Genomic DNA, 19,274 nt, shown 5'->3' on the forward strand with positions numbered 1-19,274 from the left:
CAGATGTGCAGAGGCCCTTTGCAACATTCTGAAGTCCAGCATTAAGACAAATTACATTGATTCAATGAAAAGAAATATTGCACACACTGGGTTGAACGCAGAGACTCTTCCTTCAACAGTTGAGTTGGAACCTCATCTGGATCCAACTCATATTTCTGTTGCACGTACTAAAGTAATCCCAAGTGCTTTGCAAATATTTACTACTTTCGCATCACCCTGAGTCAAGTCAGTGTAAACTTAAGTTGTCTGAAGGTGTCTATTGTCTAAAGTTGTCCTGCATCCCTGTTTGACGGTAGCAGAATAGACCAGCTGCTTCTAGTTAGCAAGGACAGCAGCTTCATGCATTCCTATGCTGCTCTTTCACAATTCCACAATGGCCCCAGGGGCTAATTGCCTATGCTGTGATAACTGAAAATCAGGAAAAGTGCAACATATTTTCTAGCCCACATTGTTGCAAATGTGTTGAGATCAGAATGCTATACGATGTGAGCCATTCAAAAATGCACATGCACATCTCAGGCACTTGCTGAGCTTGACACCAGTGTGCCGATGAACTAAAACAATTACTGTATGGCGTGTCTTCTTTTCGCTTCCTAGTGCTGGAAGCAAATGACTATTTAAAACCTAGCATTAAATATCTTGTGCTCATGTTGCAAGTTAATTTGCATTTGATGGAATAATTTCATTCGTTCTGCACTGCCAGGCTTCTAGACAAATTGAATATAACTTCAGTGATACGTGAGGGCTTCCTAACACAATTAGCTGTAGAGTTAGGGAGACTAAATATAAACCTGCAGAAACAAACGAGACTTGGATTGCAGGGGACAATTTATAGCCAAATCTCACAAGCAGAATCTAGCATTTCCTGTGCCGGAGCCCATTTTCCTTGGAAACTGGAAAGGAAGCACAAAAGTTTCACTGAGTCCTTTCCCATTGCATGTCGTCTTTGATTGTACTTTGTTTGCAGCCAAGAGAAGGAGATCGGAGGGATTTTTTTCCCTCCTTCTCTGTTTGTAGTTTAGTGTCATAGACAGGAAAGCCAGAATCAGTGGTGGACAAAGTTTCATCTTGCATCTCTTCACCCAAAAGAGAGTAAAATGGAAGACCCTACATTGTTTTGTGACTTGTCACTCTGCCCTATTTTTAATCACAGCACAAAGACTCAGCGAGGCTTCCTCCTAAAAGTGGAAAGGGCGGCGTCTCTAGACATAACCTCAACATATTTTATCAGCAGGCTCTGCCTTTGCCGCCTTAAGACTTAGAGCAGACTCAGATGCTTGAACTCCCAGAGGGAACAAAAAGCATATCAAGTCCTGCTTGTTTCTGACATCCAAAATGGGGGTCATGGAGTGATGCATGAACTTTTTCTGCTTCAGGAACACAAACCGCTTTCTTGATAGGGATAGGGAAGATACAAAGAATTGTTAGGGTTTTTAACAGTGCCTTTTTGTGTGTTTATTGTGAACTGCCTGGGAAGTATAGAATTGGAGGGCGGTATAGAAAAAGCTTTAGATATATTCAGTAGATGAAAACAGGACTGCCCCCCCCCATTTCTTCCTCTGCACTCAGATTGCTAAGGCTGGGAAGTTTATGAAAAGGGCAACCAAAGTTATCAAGGGGATGAAGCAACTTCTTTGTGAGGAAAGGCATGTGGAGCATTAGAGAAAAGGCAAGCAAGAATGGAAGTGTATAAAAATGATGCATGGGACAGAGAATGGGGATAGAGAAAAGTTTTTATCCCTCTTTCGCAACTCTCGAACTCATGGATAATGCAGTTAAGTTTTGAAAGTTTCAGGACAGGCAAAATAAAGTACTTAAGCTATGGAACTTGCTCCCAGCCACCAACTTGGAAGCCTTTGGGATTAGACAAGTTCATGAAGGAGAAGACTATCAGCCATGTTGGTTATGTTCTGCCTGCACTGTGGCTCACGACTAGCATACAACTGGGGCAGCAGCGCATGTTTTCCAAGGTTGCATCTCCCCAAGTGTGCTCAAGTAGAGCCATTTCAGCTTCCACCAACCATGTGGACTGTGCTTGGTCACAAGAGGTCAAAGGACATTCTGGGTTGATCTGGGAATGAGTTTGCATTGTCGGTATTTACACACACATCTGGGCAAAATTTCCTGGATGTAGTTCTTCAGTTCAGAAGCAAAAGTGATCTCAGGAATACATTCCAGGTGGCAACGTTTATAAGTTTTGTCCAGTATTAAAGAAGTGCACCACTTGTTAACATTTACTTCAACCTTGATGCACCGTGGCATTATCAGAGCTGGCTCTATCATTAGGCAAAGTGAGGTGGCAGCTTCAGGCAGCAGCTTTTGAGTACCATAAAAGGGTAAAGGTTAAAAGGGTAGCAAATTATTGGTAAACTTTTCATCTTATATTGGTTACAATGGGACAAAATTCAAGAGTTGTTTTCTTGTCTTAGAATGCTCTTTATAAAATAATTTATAAGTCATTAATCTCCAGAAGGTGTTGGACTCCAAAACCATTCAGCCTCAGCCAGCAAAGCCAATAGCCAGGAATGATGGGAATTGTAGTTTAGCAGCATCTTTAGGGCACCATGTTGACTATCCAGGGTCTCTTAGCTCATTATTGGTGGGTTATTGTTGTTGTTTACCTTTGCTAACCATTTTTTACCTTTTACTATTCGGGTTAGAAGCTTACTACTATCAGTTTATGCATTGCCATATATTTGGCTTAATGTTGCCAAGATGTTGTGTATTCTTTAAAATGCAAATTCAACATTGTGTACTTTGCTCTCCTGCTGAACAACCCTGCATATTTTGGATATCTTCCAGGCCATTGGCTCAAATAATGATGTGTTATATTGTTTATTGGCAATCTGTGCTATTTAACAACAGTTCATTGGTGGTTGAGTGCCAAATTTAGCTATAGCTAAATGTTCTGAATAATTTAATCAAACAATGACTAATTGAGGGAACTGTTCTTAAATTACCAAAAGCAAGCATTGCTCTTCAGCCATCCTGCTGAGGCGTTAAATGATCCTTCAGCTAGAAAAACTTTGAGTCAGCCCAGTATATTGGTGATTTGCCAAGCATCTTTAACAAGTTGGGCATGTGGTGGCTGTTCAGCAGCAAGAATCTAGCAATGTAAACAATGAACATATGACTGTTTACACCACAGCCATTGTTTACATCGTAGCCATTGGGCTTCCAGTTGCGCCTTCCATTCATTCACTGTAATTCAGGCTTTCCTTGATGAACAATTCACATTTTACGTGACAGTTGCATTTTAATTTTTTTTGAAGAGTGAAAAAGAGGGCACATTTTCCAAGTTCTATATTTAACAATGGATCGCTATGACTATTCTCATTTTACATAACCTTGAAAAAGAGGACATGTCCTGGAAAAAGAGGACATATAGCAACCATATTAGTGGAGAGGAGATGCATTTCTTGAAACATGGACATGTTAGAAAAGCCACAACTGGCCACAACTCCCTGCTCTTTGTCCACAGTTTGCTTGGAGCCATGCATCTCTGTTAAGCACGTTTGCACATATAAGTGGCAAATAATAGCTGCCACATAAAGTGCCCAGTGTCTCATATAATATTGAGATGGCAATAAGCGGATTTGTCAAAAAAAAAGATTTCCTCAGTATATTAATTCCTTTGTAACGTCAGAGAATGTATTCTCCATTCTTGAATACCAGCTGAAATGATAGTAGGAACCAAAGTGTTCTGTGAGTTGGTACCTGGGGGGGGGGGAGGTACCTAAGGCAATAGCCATATTTATATACGTTTTAAGAATCTCACAGTGTTAAGTAAGGTTAGTTCATTCCTCACTTAGTCCCTTGTGATATCACTTTACAAAGATTGCAACAGTAAATATTACTCCAGTGATATATTGGGGGATTCATATCTAGTTTCTTGTAGTCATCTAGAAGATAATATTTCTTTTTTAAAAATGATGTGGAGCCCACAGACGTGGTTACCATGAAACCAGAAGTAAATAAGGTAGAGATCTGTGATAACCAGATCCAAAGAAATCCAGAAATTAAAACTGTATTTTAATATTTTGTTGGAAGCCGCCCAGAGTGGCTGGGGAAACCCAGCCAGATGGGTGGGGGATAAATACTAAGTGGTGGTTGTTGTTGTCGTTGTTATGTCTCAGGGGAGGCAAATGCTCACAACACCTTATTACTGCAACGTGATTTTTCAAGGGGAGGGGAAGCTAATTCAGAAATCAAGAACCATATGAAGAACAGGGCCAGACCTCCCATTAGGCATGGGGGGACAACCACCCGAGTGGCTGACTTTGGGAGTCATCAAGGGCAGCAAATGTTTTCCTCTTTAATTTTTATTTGTGTGTGTGTGTGTTTATACAGTGGTGCCTCACAAGACGAAAAGAATCCGTTCTGTGATTCTCTTCGTCTAGCGGTTTTTTCGTCTTGCGAAGCAAGCCCATTGACGGATTAGCGCTATTAGCGGCTTTTAGCGGCTTATCTGCTGATCGGATCAGCTGATAAGCGGCTTAGCGGCTTAGAAAAAGGGGGGAGAGCAGCAGGAACTCGCAAGACATTGTCGTCTTGCGAAGCAAGCCCATAGGAAATTCGTTTTGCGAAGCACCTCCAAAACGGAAAACTCTTTCGTCTAGCGAGTTTTCCGTCTTGCGAGGCATTCGTCTTGCGGGGCACCACTGTACTGCCAGGGAGTGGGAGAGGCACTTGTGGAATATTCTGCCTCAGGTGCCAAAATACCTTGACTGGCCTTGGGTAAGAACATAATAGTCCACCCTGTTCTAATCAGATGTCTTGCAATAAGTCTGCAGGCAGGACCTGGGTACGATAGCACTCTCTGCGTTTGTTGTTCCCAGCAGCTGGTATTCAGAGACATACCCCTTCTGATATTGGAAGCAATATATAGCCATTATGGCTAGTTGCCATTGATATCCTATCCTCCATGAATTTGTCTAAATCTATTTTAAAGCCCTCCCATTCTAGCCATCTAGAATGGATGTACATCTTCATTCTGTGGTCATGGATTTTGGAATTTAACTGTGTGCCATGTGAAGAAGTACATCCTTTTATTTATTTATTTATCATTTCACAATTCTGATGTTACTGCATTTTTTGAAAACGTTAATATTTTTGCATGTGTCTAAATATGCCTGTACAAGGAGAAATGTGGCAAAACAGATAAATCAAGTAACTAAGCTTTACCCAAACAAAACTAACTGGGTTTTCTCTTTCTTTCTTTCTTTGTTTCTATAGTCAGCAGCAGAATATGTGAAATCCCGTTTACCTGAAGTCTTAAAACAGCACCTTCAAGACTATGAAAAGGACAAAGAGAATAGTGTTTTGTCTTACCAGACCATCCTGGAACAACAAATTCTGTCCATTGACCGAGAAATGCTGGAAAAGTTGACGGTCTCTTATGATGAAGCAGGTATGTTGACAATTCAGGTGGAATGTCCACCTGTGGTCTTTCTCGTGGTGGAGGATCTTTGAAACTGCAGCCATCCTAGTGACATGATTTGTTACAGCACATTCGCTTCTGCAGAACTCTCACTTCTTACACACATACTATGGACAGCAGTATCTTTCATTTCTTTTTTGTTTGGCATCCTCCAGACTACGATCTGAAAAGAAAATTGCTTGTTCTGTTCATCTGGTAGACAGAATGATGAAATAAAGAAATTTTCCACTACAAAGAATTTTTAAAGATGAATAACTATCCACATCACATCACACAGTAAGGGTTAAAACATCCCTGTCCCTGATTGCACAAATCTCTAGATTTTATACCACAATTTGTCTCTTGTTTTGCTTGACTTATATGGCTGAACCCTGTTGTTTTTCTTACCATCAATCCTACTGCATCTGTTCCTTTAATCACCACTTTTTAAAAAACCCATCTGGTTTATATACACAACACAATAAAGGACAGTAATTCAGTTTTATATAATCTGTAGAGCAAAGCAGAAATCAGTGACTTGGCAAACACTTCAGATGCATCTATATTTCATATCTTTTTGTGATTGTAAAGTGAGAAAGATATATGTTTTTTTATATTGTGTGCTCGTCAGATGATCCACCCATCTCTTTTCAACTTTAGGCACAGGGAGGAAAAGTAGATGGCAGAAAATTAATGCATCTAAAAAGGGAGGGAAAACACAACTTTTTATCCCCACTGGAAAATATGTTTGAACAATAGGAAAGAAGTGTGAAGCATCTCCCCCATTTGTTTTTCCTTTTTAAATTGGGGTTTTTAATGCTGAAATGAGGCAATCATGTCAGATTTAAGAGCTGCATAAGCAAGTCTGGAATAAAAGTCTTTTGTGAAAAGCGATTTTTTAAATATATGTACCCTCCGAATGGCACACACTGCAAATATGAGTCCTGTATTTATGCCCATAATGAGGAAGATAGGCTGCTTTAGTATTCTAATCAAGTCTCTTGTTTGGTACAAGAGGAGTAATGGTGCTACCTGTTCTGAAGCGAAGCCTGATTATGACTGCTCTGCGAAATATGTGTGGTTTTCCTTTTTTTGAAGAAGAAAAAAAAGGAAAAGAAAAGCCCACAAAATAATAATACTCGAAGCAGATGTTCGCAATTCCAAATCCTTCAGCCTTTCAGCTGCATGACAATTCTAAGCATAACGTTTCCTCCTGCGACGATAGACTTCAGTGCTTTGTCAAACTTCTTTCATTTTAATGAGAAGGTCAAACTGCTTCTCAGCTCTACATGGCGTGCAATAGGTGGAGTGCTGGCGGAGGCTGGGTTTGCAAAAGGGAAGAAGAGAGGCAGTAGTTTTAAAGTGAGGAAATTATAAGCACTTCAGGTGAAAGTATAACTGTCTTCATATACATCAGCAGGATGGCATCAGAACTTATCCTCTGGCTGCCTCTCAAGTGCTTAACATCTATAATCAGAAGCAGCTGGAGTTCTCCTAAGTGCCAGTCAGAAATCTAACGTGGAATTAAATCTTTGAGGCATCTGGCATCCTGAAACTTCTGCCGTAGACACAGCCGATCGCAGGGCCTGCTTCACGATTGAGCTGAAATTGTGCAACAGCAGAAGGGTTAGGCATTGTACTAGTTCACATAGTTCTTGAGTTCAGCCTGCAAGCTTCTTTGGTGTAGCCTTGGGTCGTATGTCGGCATTCCATTTTAAACCATAGTTAAACTAAACTATGGTTTAAAGGTGACACGGTGTGGCTTCCTGGTTCATGCCACTGAAATCGCAGGCACCTCGCTCCTCCCCTGACCCTGCTGCACCATCACAAGCCCAGGTTCAGACGTAGTGATAAGTGGGAACCGCAGCTTAACGTCTGGCAGCACAGCAGGAAGAAAACACCTCTGATTTCAGCATTATGCAGAAGCATGCCGCAATTTCACCATTAAACCATAAATTAACTTAACTATGGCTTAAAGAGGCTGGCTCAGTGATGCAACCCAGGTTCCTGTGGGGAGCTGCAGCCCAGTTCTCACGGGCCAGTAGCTGTGTCTATGATGCATGTGTTGTCACATTCATGCACACTTAAGACTTCTTAGGCTCACAACAGAAAACGTAATGTGTGAGCGATGGTGAAGACTTCAAAATGCCAGTTTAATTCTAAATCAAAGGAAGGTTTAGCCCTCCTGGTTGCAAAGTTTGGCCTTTTGAAAACGTTTCACACTTCCTTCAGCTTCTTGTCTGTGTTACTACAAGGAACATAGGAAGTGGACTTATTCTCAGTCAGACCACCAGCCCAGCTAGTGCAGTATTGTCTACACTGACTGGCAGAAACTCTCCAGGGTTTCAGACTGGGGACGTTCCCAGCCATGCCAGGATATACTGGGTATTGAACCTGAGAGCTTCTGCAAGTAAAGCCAAATACTCTACCACTGAGCTGTGGCCTTTCTGCTTAAAAAAGGTAAAGGTAAAGGACCCCTGACAGTTAAGTCCAGTCGTGTGTTGCGTTTGCAAAGTAAAGGAAGGACTGAACTCTGATTAATAAGAATACACACAGAGGCTTGAACCAGCAAGACTCTGGGAAGGGTACATATAATCGTGTCTCTTTATGCTTGTCCGTGTCTGCAGCCCCCTGGCCTAGGCCGTTTTTATTCACAAAAAAGCTTTTCACAGAGTGTTCGTAAGAACCAATCAGATTTCTTCTGAGCATTCAAACAAACCTCAAGTGGGGACAAAGTTCAACTATAAACACTAGTTATCCATGCATACTTTTGGGGTAAATGAATGAATACTACAAAGGGGCGAATACAGCAACCCCGGAGGTCATAAAAAATCAGTACACATGATAAGAAGGATGGCCAGGAGGACAGTGACCATTATCACCTTAATGTGAAATCTGTTTCCTGGCTCCAAGATTAACATCTAAGATTATATATAAGAAACTACATCAAAGAACCTGCCCACTATCCTTATGGCACAGGATGCCTGCCTGGCAAAGCAACTGCTGTGTACGTGACATGTGGGGAAGAGAGGAATGGAACGGGGATGCAGGGGTGTAGATTGATCAAGAATCATATAAAAATAGTTTAAACCCAGTCAACGCAATGCTTTCATTGCTGACACAGATGGCTTAGTCTATATTTGCTATAATTCCTCATAGCAATCCCACCTGATCACTACGGTCGTGAACGACTCTGGGGTTGCAGCGCTCATCTCGCTTTACTGGCCGAGGGAGCCGACATTTGTCCGCAGACAGTTTTTCCGGGTCATGTGGCCTTTCTGCTTAAATAAGTTTAATTAAGGAAAGGTTGCATGGGTTTTTGACAGTATAGGGCTAACCTCATCATGAGGCAATCTAAATTGGCATACCTCACATTGCCAATTTTTACTGAGGAATCATTGGTATGTTCAAGGTGCTTTGGGATTTAGTTATCCCCCTCTATCATATGGCAAACTGCTTTTGAACCTGAGGTGATTTTCAGATATTATATAGCATATGAATCTGCTACTCAAAATTCCCACTAGGTATGCCCAACTTGCACCTAAAGTAAGCCATTTAAAACCAAGGCCTTAAGTTTTAAGACTCTATTTTTACTTGCCTCATGCCTCAAAATACTTATGACTTCATGTGCGTTAAACACCATAAAGGGTTGTTTATCTGCAGGAATTAACTACCCACCCCTCACTAGATATCCATTTACTTAGCTTAGATTTCAAACTATGGCCAAACTATGACTGCTAAATTGTTTTAATAGCCCAACTGACCACCTTTGTGTATGTGGATCAGGCTAGATTGAAGATTGATCAGGCTTTCTCACCATTTATACTATTTCACCTACAGGTATTCATTTTTGTAATTTTCTAGAAGGTCAAAATTAGATGGTTGATAGCCAGTGTCAACAAGTTGTTTTTATCTACAGGGTATATTTATATACTCAAGTAGCAAGAAAGGTATGACTAACTTTTTTGACCCAAAGGTCCAGATGTTTCAGAGAATAATGAGGAGGGGTTGTTTCCACAGGGCAGTCCCAGTACATTTTGCCACCTGAGGCGAAATGGCAAATGGTTTCCTCCTCCCTCACAAGTCAGTGTGCAAAATGTGCAATGCTGGCCAAGTTTTTTTGGCATCTGAAACAGAGACTCTCCAGAAATGTCTCTCTCTGGGAATAAAAGAACAATAAAAACAACAATTTAAGTAACCTAACCATTTTCTGCCCTCTCATGACACCCCCCCATGACATTCATGATCTTGCTCACTCTGCCTCATAGGGCTGACCCCTCCTTTCCCTGCCCATAGCACATAGTCAAGTTCCAAATTTTTAATATCAGGTTCCGCCCATTTTATGGAACCTTCAAGCAGAATACAAAACATCCAATTAATATATCCAATCATAATCCAATTAAAATAAAAAAACTGAAATAAAAAAGACCAAATTAAATAATTTAATTTAAATTTAGAACTTGCAGAATAAGGAGTTTCAAGTCAGGTACAGTGGTACCTCGGGTTACATACGCTTCAGGTTACATACACTTCAGGTTACAGACTCTGCTAACCCAGAAATATTACCTAGGGTTAAGAACTTTGCTTCAGGATGAGAACAGAAATCGTGCAGCGGCGGCGCGGCGGCAGCAGGAAGCCCCATTAGCTAAAGTGGTGCTTCAGGTTAAGTACAGTTTCAGGTTAAGAACAGACCTCCAGAACGAATTAAGTTCTTAACCCAAGGTACCACTGTACTCTGTTTCTCCATCTTTGATGCAATTTTATATGTTAATCTGTCCTTCCAACTGTACCATGTCATCAGTGGACTCTGCATTCTTAATATCCTCTCTGTGTGTAAATCTTTCTCATTAGTAAGTCAGCACATCAAAGCCACCAAACAAGATGAGCTCAGCTAAAAATAACCGTGTGAGTTGACAAGATTTCCAGTGAAGTTTTAACTAAGGAAGCATTCCAAAAAGAAGCCCTGCGCAATGTAATAGGTGGACTCTGTAATCATAACATTATTTTTCTGTCCTGTATGTATGTGTCAATGCATTTTTTAGTAAGCCGCACGTGGGATATTTTGGTTTAGTGGTGTCAGAAGAGAGGGTAACAATCAAGAAGGAGATTGAGGTGCAATCCAAATACTCACTGCCACCCCGCTGGTGGGTCTTTGCAGCTTCCCTGGTTGTGTTGGCCATGGCTGACACAGTGGAAGCTGGAAGAGAGAAACAATCGAACCCAGTGAGGTTAGCTTGGGATCCAGTCGATCTTGGACTGGCTCAACCTTGCCCGCTCCCCACCCTTGGAATATTCCATTTGAGGACTTTCTGCTGGCTTCCTCCAGTGTTTGGCAGGTGGAAGCTGCATCATTCTGCCCCACTCTGCCGGCAGAGGCTGGCAAAATGTCAGCTCAGCCAAGAGAGCTGGGGGGAGGGATACCCAAACTGGCATAACATGTACACTAAGAATGCTTCTCTTCCAGTTGGAAGATGGAAGGCATCTTGGCTGGCTGGTTGCAAAGAGCTGTTTAGGACAAGAGACCAAAAGGAAAAAAAAGGTGTTTAAACAAGTGTTGAAATAGAAACTGTCTGGTCTTGATAAAAGATGGCACAATCCCCAGGGACAAAGCAATGGGAAAAAATCATTTTCAACAAGATGTCAGGGAAATCCTTCTTCACCCAAGGGAAGAAAACAAATAAACTAGGTTGTAAGTCATCTTTCCATTTCCAGTCACATCGGACAACAGGGCCCCCGAAAGGCGAGTGGGCCATTGGTGTGGGAGGGAGGGGAGAGAGACCATACATGCAGGCCAGCCAAATGGATCAAATTGTGGACTGCATAATGATGCAAAATATATTAACAGCATAACAACATAGCTTCATGCTTTTATTTAGGGCTGATACCCAAGCAAACAATTCTTAGTCAAGTAAAGAAAATGGGTGTTGGTTCATTCATTAATCAATTATATCTGCAGCCATTTATATTTGACAAACGAGTTTTGAAGAAAAAAAGGAAGTGTTTCCTAATATAATTGTTGGTACCTTTATTAGACCAACCAAAGCCTTCATTAAAATAATAAATGCAGACCCTGTCTTTTTATAATTGTTTTATGCAATCATAACATATTTTGTAAGCCACATGATCTCACTTGATTCATTTAACCAGCTACCTGACTAAGTCACTTCCAACATTTTATATCTCTGGTATCTCTTGTATCACTGTGAAACATAAGATGCATTTATAACATAACCTAATGCACTAAAATTATTCTGTGTGTGTTTTTCAGTTGAGGTGATTCCTCTATTTTAGGAATCTTTTGGGTTTGCAGGGGAATTACTTGTACTCATCCTTTTGTTTTGCCCTTTTATGTGTGGTCACCCCAGAGAGAGAAAGAGAAATGTGTAATTATGCTACAAAGTTCATAAACAGATGAAAGGTTTGTTATCGTTTCTGGCTATCAGACTCTAGGTCCAGCAAGGCTTCAGATTGCTATTCTAGATCATCAGTGATATTCATTTATTTTTTGTGGAGAATGGGAAAGCAAGTTGGATGTTCTGGTTTTTATACTCCAAAAATTGATTCCTTCTTTCACCCATATCTCCAGCTACTAAACCAGTTTCAAGCCCAAATTTAGAATGACAGAATTTTACTGGCTGTAGCCTTAGAGATTGATGGCAACGTGACTTGGGTATTTATGAAGCCACTACAAGACTGTGGCTAAAATAACATGAGAAGAAAACAAGCAAGATTAAATGTCAGCCTTGTAGGTCAATAAATTCATCTTCCCCCTTCCTCCCTCCCTCCCTCCCTCCCTCCCTCCCTCCCTCCCTCCCTCTCTCTCTCTCCCTCCCTCACCCTTTCAAGAAGGGACATTGGGAATGGGGTCACTGAGGGAAAATGAGCTTTTTCTATCAGCAAGGGATGAGGCAGTACATCTGGCTTTCTTTTGTTGAAACAGCTGCGTTGAGACCAGCTCATTGAGATGTCACTTGGGCAAACCAACCATAATAAATATCCCAAACTGGAAGAAACCTGAAACAGGGTGGCAGTGGTATGAAAAACACGATAATAAATCACATATAAATTTTCATTTGGCTATCTTTCCAGAAGTTGTGCGGATCGGTAGAGCAACTACACAAGCCCTTCGTCTGGCCTGTCATTTGGTCCCCACAGACCTTTTGTGTGTTTGGTGCACAAGGCATCTGCACTCAGCCTGTGCCATGATTTGGATAGGTCCGCTTTGCATCGGTGTTTGTGTATTTGCAGCCAGAGCCACACTCTGATTGGCTTGTGCATCACTTAGCAATGGGGTTCTTAGGTTCATTGTAATGAAATGCGTACATCAATAATCAACTTTCAATAATTCTTTAATGAGCATACTTTAAATTAATTGTTGAGGTTTATGAACATATTTGAGGTATGTAATTTTCATGTTATTCGTCTCACAAAAAAACCATTAGATAGTAACTGAGCTGAACACTATCTGTGTGGCTTTGTAAGTGCAAAATTGAAATCAGATTTCCCTCTTCAAAGTCCTGATCTTTTTCTGCTGGACTATTGCAGCTGCTGAAAGATGCCCTCTGCTGCTATTTATCCCTGCTAAATTTACCTCCTGGTCAGCTACCTCACCACCAGTTCCTATTCCTCTCTAGATGGAAACTACAAGTAAATGTTTGCATGCATCAAAACAAAGTCTGCTTTGTAGCCACATATACATATATCCTTGTGATGACTTAATCGATGTAGACCTGAGTTGAAATTTCTCAGAAGAATTCCCCCTCCCCCCCCCGAGAAAATGGATGTGATTTTTCATAATTCATAAAGGAATTATTCTATGATGTATGTTTGCAGGACCAAAAAAGATGATGATTTAACAGTTGCAGATGAGCCCCAAAATGAAAGTATTCATGTAGAAATTAGAAGCAAAAATATTATCAAGTATGACTGCTTTAATCGGGTCATATCTGATGACAGCTTTAATTTGTGATTTTCAAACTAACAAATGAATGCACCTAACACTTATCGCATTGTGAAATGTTGTTCCTTTGTGTTAAAGTACATCACAAGACAACCAGCTGTGTTGCATTATGTTCCTCTTGTTCCCGGCAAGTTCGTTTTGATCTTTGAAGGATAGACGCCGTAACCTGTAGCCTTGTGATTCAATCCTGTGAGCTGCTACCCTGGAAAAGGAAGTATTTTTGGGTTGGAACATACTGACTGTGATGTCACGACCTGTGGAATTTCATTGGTGGTGTGTGCTGACCCCGCTTGGCAGCCAGTGATGCTTGATAATAGCTCAGGAGAGGTTATGAGTCACTGACATGACATTTTGTTTGCCAGAGCACCCAGCTATGCCAACCCAAATCGACATGCCTAATATTAGACAGTGACGTCCAAGGGTGAGATTGCGACACGTAGAGTGCATTGGACAGTCTTACTTCACTGTCAAAACACAAGATGTCACTGTGACTTTGTTTGTTCAGAGCTGCGCTGATCAGCATCCAGAAATTCAAAATCAACAGTTCTTATCTAATGGTGGTTAGCGGGAATCGCTTTTGCTTCCACAAGTTAGGGCACTTGGTTCTCACCAGTCCCACCAATTCAATTAATCCTTTATGCCCTCCATGAGAGGTCACCTGCAGCTAGGCTGCTCCGTGCAGGGTTCAGGCTGAATACCAACAGAGAGCAAGAGATCCACTGTTGCTTCAGAAACGGACAACGTTGAGCCCAGTATAGGAGCAGCAGCAGGATCTCAGTTGCAAACTGCACCTTCACTGAAAGGTGCCTCTGGGGCTTCTGGGATGGGGTCCTTTGAGTCTGAGATATGGCAGTCCTAGGGCACTGGCACCAGAGTCTCACCTTGCAGAAGTGCTGCTGGGTGTGGCCTTGCATGCAGTCAGTGATGAGGCAGAGTGAGACAACTGCCTCAGGTGGCTGGTGCTGAAGATGCAGGGAATGGCCAGAGCTGTGAGTGCCATGTGGCCTGCCCTGTACTCTCTGTGCTCTCCTGCTGCCCTTAAGTGCAGTGGAATATGCTGTCCTTTCAACAGTATTGGAGAGAGATTCAACTACCAATAGGCTTCTGTATGTGCCTTGGGGGAGGGCACCGCCTTGTCCTTCGCCTCAGGCGGCAAAATGTCTTGAGCTGGCCCTTCATGCAGTTCTCCTTCTGACTCAAGTCCTTCCCCTCATCCCCTGGAAGAAGGGGAAATTGACTCCAGGGCCATGACAGAAAGCTGATCTGGAGGTAGGGAGACTCTCCAAAACAGAATGGGCTACAGCACTGAGAACTGCAGTACATAATGGGAATTGGCAGACCTCAAGCACCCTGATTTTGGGGGGTGAAATAGGTTTCCCCCTCAAACCAAAGCCACCATTGGTTACAACCCAATGAAATTAGGCTTTTGGGTAGGGCAATACCTGCCTGATTTCTCCTCCAGTTTAATGAGCTGTCCCTATTCAATACATATAGGATGCCTGAAGAACACTACATGCACGGTCTTGTTTACTTACCAGTCAAAATAATAGTAGGAGTACATTAAAATACAGTGTTAAAATACAGTACATTAAAAAGGCAGAAACATGGTTAAAAATCACAATTATTGGTCAAAACTAACATTTGAACACTGACCAGTTGTGACGTGGCACAAAACCATTATTGAACCAACCAAAGCAAAATCCCCAGTGTAGACACAGCCTAAGAATAAAATATAAAGCACAAAGGGGTGGCACTGCTTTCGTTGACACCTGTGTCCAGGTCTACTGCTCCTCTAAATTAAATTACACAATCCAGATTGTTTTCCTTTGCTCCTTAAACATAACTTTGGAAGCTCAGAAAGCGACATTTTAAAAAGCTGCCTCTTGTATTCTCCTACACGTTAAAGGACTTAATGTAAGCAATCTTTATATTGAGGTGCCCTGCAGCCAGCAGGAGAGTGGACAGTTATTTATGGCTACCCTGATGAAATTAGCTGCTTATCTGATATATGGCTTTGCTACTGATGTGTGTTAGTCCTTCATAAAACCTGATTGCTGGAGCCTAGGGATAATATGGCTGTGGTTGAAACAATTTGTCAAATACAATATCCAATCCTGAAGGGGTTTTTCTAGCAGATGGGCCCTGTTAATGCTTCTGCTCACTAAGCGATCAAGAGATGTCTGCAGCATCTACAAACTAGTCATTATTTATACCGCTTGTGATGGATCTGCTAATTAAATCCCTTGAGGTGACTCAAGAACTTACCAGATGGGACTTTGCTTAAGACTGATGCTAGTTGGAAGCTGGGGGAGAAGATGTGTTTGCCGTGTCCTGGTCCATCTAACATTTGTGTGTGCATGTGTGTTTGTGTGTTTTCCTTCAAACATTGCAGAGCTTAATTTGAGGAAGCCTACAGCCAGAGTATAGGGACATGGGTGGCGCTGTGGTCTAAACCACTTAGCCTAGGGCTTGCCGATCGGAAGGTCGGCGGTTCAAATCCCCGCGACGGGGTGAGCTCCCAGTGTTGCTCGGTCCCAGCTCATGCCAACCTAGCAGTTTGAAAGCATGGCAAAGTGCAAGTAGATAAATAGGTACTGCTCCGGTGGGAAGGTAAATGGCGTTTCCGTATTTTGTGCTGGCCACATGACCCGGAAAATCTGTCTGCGGACAAACATCAGCTCCCTCGGCCAGTAAAGCAAGATGAGCACCGCAACCCCAGAGTCGTTTGCAACTGGACTTAACTGTCAGGGGTCCTTTACCTTTTACAGCTAGAATTGTGGTAAATAGACATAAGGATGTGGGAAATCATTGCAGAACAGCCAGAATTCAGTTTCTGGCCAGCATGATTGCAGTGGTATTGGACTAGGTCACAAGTCATGCTGGCAGAGGATGGTAGCAGCTGTAGTCCTAAACATCTTCAGCAGGTCGGTGAGAGCTGGCTTATAGATGGAATATATGATTTTCTTTATACCCTGTAGTAATAAAGGGGCTACTAAAAATTCCATGCAAATTCAGGTAGAGACCTGGAATTCAGAAAGGGGATCTGCAGTATTCTCAGGAGAGCTGCCCCCCTTTTCAATCTTGTCCCCTCCACTTGGTTACAGCAAAAAAATTGAGCCAAGAGTTCAGTGGCTTTCTGCCTGCGACCTCTTCTCAGTGCCAGGAATTAATCCAGGAATATACAAAGGAATGCAGAGGCGGCTGCTTCTGAATCTTGGCTGGTGCCATTTCCTTACCCTTGAATAGCCACAGCTTATCCCCAGATCTCTGGGTTAAGGGGCAGTTCACATGGGCTAGACAGCGTGGCTCCCTCTGTATAAAATGTGAAGGAAGCCCATTTTGTGTGCTTTGGAAAAAAACACTTGCACTACTTTGAATCCGACACACTGTCACATCTTGAATACATTAAAAGCAGTTCTTCCAAAACCTTCAGTAGAGGGTCCAGTTTTCCACAGATACATGTGTTCTCTGCCTTTCTTCCTTTACACATACATAATTAGTCAAGTCAGCCGTTGCAGCATATTCCTACATTCTTGTAAATCTTCCCATCTCCAATACTTTGCTTAAATAACTTGCTGCAACCATATATGAAATTGTTTCATATATCTGAGCTTTAGCTTCCCCTTCCCATCTGTAAATGTGGGGGAAATCAACCATTCTGCATTCAAATTAGCAACATAATTTATGTTGAGAGAATACAATGTGTATATCAGGGATGCCAACTTGATGCACACAAGTCCTTCTCCCAGTATCCTGTCCCCTGTGTGCAAATTTCGTGTTTCTTCCAGACCTTTGTGCATTGGGTGTGAAGGTTTAGAGGAGGCATATTTAACACATTCAATCAAAGCCTGTTAGACACTTCCACAGTCAAGAATTTGGCTTTATCAAGATTTCCAAGAGCTCCAGTGATGGAACTCCGACATTACATTAGATCCAGCGTGGCCGTAAATTGCTGGCTAGATGGTACTTAATTTGTCCAGGTATGGACACCATCTGCTGGTGAAACTGTAGGATGCTAAGAGCTCTTCAATAGGTGGTGGGTGTGCCCAAATCTCTCTCTCTCTCACTCCCCCTCTCTAGGGGGAAAGAACTTCTCCACTTATATGTATATTGTATTATGGAACACATCTCCAAGTGCTTCAGGATGACATCTTTTCAAACAATCTGGGGGGAAAAGACTCGCTAAGTATTGCTGCAAACACAACCATAGCCAGCTGATGTTGAGGAACCGTAACTCTCTCAATTAACAACTAGGAAGAGTATCAAAATGAAGACAACCTTCTCTATTAAATTGAGACCAAGCATGAAAGTTAGAGATTGGTCTCCACTTATAAGGTACTATGAGCTTCAGAACAAGGATATTATCATGCACTTCTTATTAGTAATGTCAGGACCTTATTTGAATTCCCCCTTTCTCTCTCTTCTGTACTGAACCGCATTGAACTCTGCTGCTATCTTGAAATGCAATCTGATAGATTCCTCACATGGATTTAATTAATAAAGGCCGGGCTCTAAAGATTGATCTTAGAATCACTGGGATGCATACATAAACCCAGTTTGTCTTTTTGAGTCCTCTCCCATGACACGTGGCAAAATGTACAGTGGTGCCTCGCAAGACGAAATTAATTCGTTCCGTGAGTTTTGTCGTCTTGCGTTTTTTTTTGTCTTGCGAAGCACGGTGTCGGGAAAGTTTTGGAAAAGCTTCAAAAATCACCAAAGTCTTTAAAAACCTCAAAAAAGGCTACCACACCACATTCTATGAGTTGCTCCTCGAAGTCAAGTCGCAACTGTATTAACGGTGTTAAGAAAAAGGAAACAAACTTGCAAGACGTTTCCGTCTTGCGAAGCAAGCCCATAGGGAAAATCGTCTTGCGAAGCAGCTCAAAAAACAAAAGACCCTTTCATCTAGCGAGTTTTTCGTCTTGCGAGGCATTTGTTTTGCAAGGTACCACTGTATTTTGAAATTCCCTCCAGTTTAAGAAATGCTTTGCTATGTGGCATGGAGAAGACAGCTCTTCAAGAAACACAAAGACTGTTTGTTTGTGTCAGTCTACTTTTGTAGTTTTGGAGAGGCTGTTAGATCCACATAGTCTCTAGTTTTAGAAAGCAGCTGGGCCAAAGTATTTCTTACACATCAAATAAAGTAACTCTGGTCCATAGACTCCTGGTCTTTTTGCTTGGAAAGTCACTTTAGGACAGAGTAATTGAGAGCAGAGAAGTGACAGAGAGTCACCAGCATCTTTTCAAACAAACACATGTTGGGCTATAGTTACATAGATTCGCTTATAATATGTTGTTTGGTCCTCAGTGTTGTTTCCAAAATCTAGAGTGTCTGGTACTTCCCTTTCTAAAAAATGTAAGTCCCAAAACATCTGTAGGGCACCATGTCAACTATTTCTTCTTTAGTCTTATAGTCATAAAGAGAGAGGGCATCAAACCCCCGTGTTTTAAGGGGGAAAGGCACATAGTGTAACAAAGATTCTTGTGAACCCACCTTTTCCTCTACCTTGGAAATCGTAGGCCTTTGCATCAGTGTCCAGAATAAGTAAGGTGTTGGTTCTCTATCTCTGGCATTTATTAGTGCTGCCGAAACACAAACATGTTTTCCTTTAAATGATTGTTTTGCTGGCGTCTTCAAAGCAAAGGAGTACTGTAGATACAAACCCTGAAATGTTCTTGGCACTGGGGGTTAGGGGATCTGTTATTTGTCTGAAAACAGTAAGATAATGGAAATTCCAATGGATAACTATAACCTCAGGCAGTCCTCCTTTTCTAAGTCTGGGGTGGTTCCATAGTTGGCTGCCTACCGAGATTCCTAAGAAGAATTTTTGGGGGCGGGAGAGTTAATCTCAATTTTTCTACCCAAATCTGTGATCTATTTACTTTTTTACTTTA

At 41.8% G+C, this 19,274-nt stretch overlaps 1 protein-coding gene across 2 annotated transcripts in view; it reads left to right on the plus strand.

Moving 5' to 3' along the window:
- Positions 1 to 19,274, plus strand: part of PPM1L (protein phosphatase, Mg2+/Mn2+ dependent 1L) — a 169,836-nt gene that overhangs the window by 122,986 nt on the left and 27,576 nt on the right. For both annotated transcript variants that reach the window (XM_082224564.1, XM_082224565.1), the window contains exon 3: positions 5,240 to 5,410. In XM_082224564.1, the coding sequence (XP_082080690.1) occupies positions 5,240 to 5,410 (171 nt within the window). The remainder of the gene's footprint in view (positions 1 to 5,239; positions 5,411 to 19,274) is intronic.

The sequence above is a fragment of the Podarcis vaucheri genome (assembly GCF_965113315.1).
Source record: "Podarcis vaucheri genome assembly, chromosome: 5".
Classification (NCBI taxonomy): domain Eukaryota; kingdom Metazoa; phylum Chordata; class Lepidosauria; order Squamata; family Lacertidae; genus Podarcis; species Podarcis vaucheri.